The 7,542-nt window shown below is 29.5% G+C and overlaps 1 protein-coding gene across 1 annotated transcript; it reads right to left on the reverse strand.

Annotated features, from left to right (window-relative positions):
- Positions 1-213: 213 nt before the first annotated feature.
- Positions 214-660, reverse strand: THITE_2041100 (uncharacterized protein; the record flags this gene model as incomplete). The annotated part of the gene is given in 2 exon segments (XM_003648517.1): positions 214-296; positions 315-660. Coding segments are annotated over 2 exon segments (429 nt in total), but the record flags the coding sequence as incomplete, so codon positions are not given.
- Between the last annotated feature and the right edge of the window lie 6,882 nt (positions 661-7,542).

Raw genomic sequence — 7,542 nt, forward strand, 5'->3', positions numbered from 1 at the left:
GTCTCCGATAGTAAATAGGTAGTCAGTAGTAGATCTTCTACTATCTATACAGCTAGCCTAATCGCTATCGCTATAACCTTTAAGTAAAAGGTTATTTATATTATTATACCTATAAGTTATTCCTAATGTAGGATATTTAATCAGATAGCTAAAAATCTTATCAACTGCTTTAATATATTCTTTACTAGGATTAGAAGTATATTTAGCGTAGTATTATACTGCAAATGCTATATCTAATCTAGTTTTTAAAGCAAGATATAGTAGAGATCCTATCTCTTGTTGATAGATTTTTATATCTTAATTATTTGCTAGACCTTGATTTTTATATAGTTTATTATTAAGGTCTATAAGTGTATTTGAAAGATATAGGTTATTCTTTTTATATTTTTCTAAAATGGAATTAATATAAGGTATTTGGTGTATATGTATTTCTTTCTTTTTCCTATCAATTATTATATTTATACTTAGAAAGGTATCTATTTCTTCTAAAGATTGGAGTTTTATATATTGTGACGCCTCATTTGTAATATTATTAATATCATTTATATTAGGGCCTATTATTATAAGGTCGTTAATATAGTAAAGTATAGCTATTTCAAGCTTGGTATTTATAAATGCACCATCGTCGTATAGAAATATAACGAATCCAAGCTTATAAAGTATGTTTAATAAGTATTTATACTATAGTCTAAGAGACTGTTTCAAGCTGTATAAAGCTTTTCTAAGCTTGTAGACTTTATTATTATCTTTATTTATATCCTTATAATATCTAGTAGGAAGTTTAATATATATATCGGTATCTATATTAGTATATATAAAAGCGTTTTTCACATTGTATTATTGGATGTTCTAGCCTTTATATACAGCTAATATAAAGAATATCCGATATGTTTCAGGTCGATATACTGTAGAAAAGGTTTCTAAGTAGTCGATTCCTTTAACTTAGTTAAACCCTTAGACTACCCAACGGGCTTTATATTTAGATATATTATTATTTTTATCTTTCTTGAGTCTATATACCCAACGGCCTCCTAGAGCCTTTGTATTAGGTAGTAATGTTATAATATCCTAAGTATATTGGTTATTTAACTCTTCTACCTCTTTATTTATAGCTATTTGCCAGTCTTTAGATTTAGGACTTGTTATAGCTTCATTATAGGTAGAAGGTTCTCTTATATCTTTAAGATATAGAATATCTATAGCGCTAGGATATATATTGTATATTTGTTAGAATTCCTTATAATATTCTTTATCCTTTCTAGGTAGCTCTACTACAATTGAGCTTTTATTATTATTATCATTGGGATATTGACTACTAGAGTCGATCTATTGGGTATAAGATCGAGTTATTAGTTTATTACTATCTTTATTATTATTATTGACAGTAGTATTATCTCTAGTAGTTATATTATCTAGTATATTATCTTTATATACTAGATCTTCACCTAATATATTATTATTATTATTATTATTATTATTAGGTGGTATAGACTAGCTATAATATTGGTCTTCTAATATCTTAATATCTCTAACCTAAGTGGCCCTATGTTTATTATAATTGTATACTTTATAATGATGGCTATCTTAGCTATATCCAATAAGTATACCTTTATTAACTTGGGAATCAAGTTTAGAGATATAAGGTCCTTTTATTTTATAATATACTATAGATCCCTATATTTTTATATTGTCAATATTAGGTTTTATATTATATTTTACCTTATAGGGTGTTTTAAAGCCAATAGAACTATATGGGGTTCTATTATATATATATACTGAGGCTAATAGAGCTTCTCCCTATAGATATTTAGGAGCATTAGCATTGAATAATAATGCTCGTACCTTATTTAATAAAGTACGATTTATACGCTTAGGAAAGCCATTTTGCTCCTTTGTATAAGAGCTATTAACTTGATATATAATACTTTCTTTTCGAAGATATTCTTTAAGTCTTTTATTTATATATTTAGTACCATTATCAGTTTGAAAGATCCTAATTCTTTTATTTTCTTTATTATTTTCATTTGATGCTTTAAAATCATAGAAAGCTTGAAAAACTTCTTCTTTAGATTTTAAAAGCTTTACCTCTAGATATCTAGAGGCTTTATCTAAGAAAGTAATAAAGTATTTATAGTTATTATAGGTCTTTGAACCGAATGGACTACAGAGGTCACTACTTATTTTTTCTAAATAGTTATAGTAGTACTGATTTGTTCTTTGTTTATAAGGTTTATTAGTAAATTTTGCTTTTATATAGACTTCGTAAGTATTATCCAATAGTATATTTAGATTAATTTTTTGTAAAGTTGCAGTATTGTTTAGCAAATTACTAATATTATTATTATATATATAAGCAAAACGTATAATTATACAATAGATTTTTATCTATTGTAATATTATATATTCGTAGTAGTACTTTAATTACCTTAATAGGTAGATAATAAAGTCCCGTTATTTGTTCTCCAGTGGTTATAGTTTTTATATTATCTTAGAGATATATATTATATTTTGAGTGTATAGTTATTATATCTTTGTCTAAGGCAGACGTAGATATAATATTAACACTAATTTGAAGTATATAATAACAGTTTCTTAGTAGTATTTTATATTTAGTATCTAGGAATTGTATATATATATTTCCTATACCTTTTATATTAAGAAAACTTGCTTTTCCCTAGCTAACCTTTTTATTTATATTTGGGTTAAAGCTATAAAACAAACTTTTGTCTATAATAACATGTACTACAGATCCCGAATCTAATATAAAGTTAGCTTTATATATATTGTCCTTAGAGAAGGTATTTACCTTTTTAGCTAAATTATAATCTTTAGCTTTAAGGTAGGTATTGATATTTAACCCTAAGGATTTCTCAGTTATTATATTATATATAGATCGGGTATTATTATTATATACCTTAGAAGTTTCGAAAGTATCGATTTCTTCTTTGTATATATTATCAACTTGGTTATCCTCTATTAAGTCAAGAGGAGTATATTAATAAAGATAGGTAATATTTTCTTCTCTTTCTTGTCGAGGATCAATAACAATATTAATACTAGTTTTAGTAGTATCTTTATTATTACTGTAGTTATTTTTACCCTTTGAAGGTTTTTGAACCTTATTAGGTATATTTCTTTAAGAAGGTTTCTATCTATAGGGTGCCTTTTTAGGATATAAAAAGAAGCAATTGTCTATTGTATACCCTTAGAGCTTACAATAGGTACAATATATAGTCTTTTTAGTAGCTTTCCAAGGCTTTATACCCTTATATCGTTTGTTATTAAAGATAAAGACATTATCCTTATATATATACCTTTTTGCTTTGTCTATTAGACTAGAAGCAAGAGTATCAAAAGTATAAGATTCTAGGTTTTTTCTTAATTCTTAGGTTATTGAGGCTACTAGGCTTTCAAATTGGTCTTCTAGCTTATATAAAACCTAAGCAATTACTACCTGTTTAGGTAGTATAATATAACAAGCGTATAGCTCATTAGTAAGACCTTTTACTTTATTTAAATATTCTTCAACTAAAGAAAATTTATTTAAAGTAGATTCAAATAGGTCTTTTATAAGTAAGTACTTAGATGTAAAACCTTAAGGATTATAGAGATTCTTCAAGGCTTCCTATACTCTAAAAGCAGTAGTAATATGCTATATTTAAAGTAGTAGGCCATTTTCGTATAGTAGCTGAATTTCAGCTAGGGCTTTTTCACTTTTAGCTTTACTAGCATTAGGGCTAGTAATAGCTTCGTTGAATCCTAGCTTAGTTAAATAGGCAATAAGCCTTATCGACTAAATAGGGTAATTGGAATTACCTTTAAGCTTAGGAATCTTATCCTCAGTAGATAAGCCCATTGTATATATATAGAGGATATATATATATATACTTATTGTAAAACTTTCAATAAGGGTTTTTAAAAGTCTTTTTATTTACTAGTCAAGCTAGATAGCTAACTAGTAGCGAGAGAAAGGTAGTATTGTAATCACCGACGTAGTGAGCTAAAGATCTAGTTGATCTTAAAAGGATTCGACGATCTTAGTGATTTCCTTCCTTTGCAAATTGTCGGATAGAGTTGTTGCTTTAATATAGTAATCGACGTTTAAAATCTAAAGGCTTTGATTGTTGGATAGATCCCAAGTGTCGAGGAACTTTTCGAAGTAAAAAAGAAGGCTGTCGAGGTCTTCTATATAGAAAAGTCGAATATAGATTAGATTTGAAAGCACAAGGCTTGTTTGTCGATAGTATTCCTAATATCGAGGATTAGAAACACTTGGGACTTCGTCTTCGTCGTCGACGTTGATTTCAACTAGTATTATTTCGAAGTAAGGTTCGAAAGGTACTAGTTTTTTAGGATAGGTGAGGCACAGTGGCTCTGGCGATAGATTTTCGATATCGCTATCGATAGTCCAAGTTGTATATTAAACTTCGTAGCAAGGTAGGTTGTAAAGGGAAAACTAGCTAGGCTTATAACCTATTAAAAGGCTAGAGCGTTGATTGCCAAATTTTCTTAGTATATTGTAGGATAGGAGCGAAGGCAAGATTAGGAGGTATTGCTTCCTTAGTTGGTTGAAGTTGAAAAGGTAGATAGATTCGTAGGATATAGAAATAGTAGGTTCACTAGTTATTAAAAGACTTAATTACTGAATAAGTGGTTCTACTTTTAATAAAAGTAGGGAATAGGTAGTTCCACTTTTAAAAGTGGAGAAAGTGGATATATATTGATAAAAGTAGGGATATAATAAGATAAGAGTGGTTGTAACTGTGGTTATAGAAAAAGTGTTGTGTATAAGGAAGAAGAAGAGAGGTCAAAGGTGGGAGGTTGGACCTCGATATATAGACTTCTTCCTCCTAGTTATTACCCGCTTTATAGGCCCACTTTTAATCCACTTTTAGACCTACTTATAATCGTCATTGGGATCTATAGTGGACCCACTTTTATTCGTCATTGGGCCCACTTTTATATTCCTATTCATTGGTTCGATCTTTGTAGCTAAGAACCTTAGTGCCGATCTTCGTTTTTCAAGATCGTTTGATTGTAACCCTAACCCTTAAGCTTATCTTATCTTATCTTACTTATATAAGCAGTACTTACTTATTTAAGCAATATATATATATAAGGGTCTTTTAAATAAGAACTATTTTTAATAGTATAGAATCTATATAAGAAGTGCTCTAGCTTAAAGTAGGTATATATAATCACTATAAATACTTTTAATAGCTTACCCTCCTTATTATAAGCTTTAAAGAACTTATTAATAAAAAGGTTTTTACTAAGCGCTTTATTCGATTCTATATAGCTTATAATCTCTATAATCTTAGTACTATAGACCTCTTAGTTAATAGGTATAGTATTATAAAAAGACCTTCTAGACTAGTCTTAGTTAAGTATACTATTGTACTACGCTTATAATATAGAGAAGAAGCGTCTTACTAGTGCTTTAGCCTTCTAGACGTATATTACAACGCTCTAGGGCTTACTAAGCCCTAGCTAGAGCGTTAGCAACGCTAGAGGCTTAGGGCGTTAATAGCTTTAAAGTTGTACCTATCTCTTAATATCCTATATTAGCTTCTATTCCTTCGACACTTTAGTAAAAGAATAGTGCTAATATAGTATCTATAACTAGCTAGCGTAGTATTTAAATCATTGTATTGCCTTACAGTAGTATATTTAGGAGCTTGCTATATAGCTCGATCGCTAGATATACTTAGCCCTCCTCGCTTCTTATATCGCTTTATCAACTTTAAGGTTCTACTATAGTATATAGGATCCCTAATTAAGCTTTTAATATAGTGTCGCTATATCTATAATATTAGTTAGCTTATATATTAGAGTATCTACTATATCTTTAAGTTCCTTTATTATATTAACCTCCTTTAATAAGGTAAGGAACTATACTTTAGTCTTATACCTTTTATAGTCTAATAGCTCCTAGCTATAGCCTAGCAACGTAGTAGTTCTACTACTACTCCCCTTTAATAGCATTTTAGCTATCTAAGGTATATAGTCTAAGCCTACTAAGTCGAGTAGCCCTAGCTACTAGGTACTACTACCCTACATTGCTTAGATATAGTTGATTATACTATCTCTATTACTCTATCAAACCTAGGTAGATATATTATAAAGTATATAGAACTTAAGCTCCTATTCTACTATAATCTAGAGTAGTATATTTACTAACTAGGAGATTCTATTATATTTATCCTATATTAGGTAGTAGGCATTAAAGTCGCCTATAAGTATATTATACCCTCTTAGCTTCTACTCTACTAGGGCGTAGAGTAGCGACTACTACCTTAGCTCCTAGTTAGGCAAGTAGATAGACTATATTGTAAAGGGGTCCAACCCCTTCTTCTTAAACGTTATTGCTACCTAGTCTTCCTTAGCCTTAGTAGACTATATTATATAGTCGAGGCACTTACTTATATACAACGTTGCCCTACTAGCGCTATATATTATTTTATACTATTTACCATGTTTATAAGGTTAAGCTAGTAAAGTTGTAGTTAGATAGATTAATAGCTTTTAAATTGCTATTAGGTTAAACTCCTCTCTCCCTTTTAGTACTTAGTTAAAGTAGTATCTACTACTATCGATATTCTAATAAAGTACTTTTAGTATTATAGCTATATATTTAGTATAGAATAGAGACCTTTAGTTATAACTATATTAGGCTATAAAGCTAGCTCTATATTTATATTGTATAGAGGCGCTATATAAGTAGTACTCTTGTTCTATACCCTAGCTCCCTAGAACGTTTATAAGAGTACTTTAAACTAGAATAAGTCTATACCGTTGGAGCGCCCTACCTTCTAGATATTAGTAGGCTAGCTTACCTTAGTAAGATACTTCCTTAGGTACTACTCCCCTAACTTATCCTCCTAGCTTCTACACTATATACTTATCTCTATTACTGTCGTTGCCTAAGGCTAGAGTATATAGAATATAAGTAGATAGTTAAGGAACTGCTCTCTTATACATTTATACTACTCCTTTACAACTTTATAGCTTATATTAAAGGCTATATAGGCGTCTTTGCAATTAATATACTTTGGCTAGTACCTAGCTAGGTCGGTCTTTATAAGGCACTACGCCTCTTGCTCTCTTATAATACTACTATCGCTATACGCTATATAGATATAAATTAGACAATGTACCTCCTCCTCTTTATAGAATATTGCCTTATATCTCTATTTCCTATATTTAAAGTATAGAATCGTATATATTATATCTTTACAGCGCTTATAAAAGTAGACTATATAGTTAAGTAGAATACCCTAGTCGATAAGCTTTATAGCTTCCTCAACTATATAGAGCTCGACTAATATATATATTGTTTATAGCCTTTAACTATCTTTAGTATTACCCTATAGTATTATTATTATTATTATTATTAATCTTATACTAAAGAGGCACTTAGTGCCTTGCTACTAAGGGCAAGCGGTCCCTCTACCTCTATATATACTACTTATATATGGCGTCTACGCTATGTTCCTACTATATAGGGCGGGCCTCCCTAATTTCCCCTTTCTAATTTGCTAG

This window comes from Thermothielavioides terrestris, chromosome 1, assembly GCF_000226115.1.
Source record: "Thermothielavioides terrestris NRRL 8126 chromosome 1, complete sequence".
In the NCBI taxonomy this organism is placed as follows: domain Eukaryota; kingdom Fungi; phylum Ascomycota; class Sordariomycetes; order Sordariales; family Chaetomiaceae; genus Thermothielavioides; species Thermothielavioides terrestris.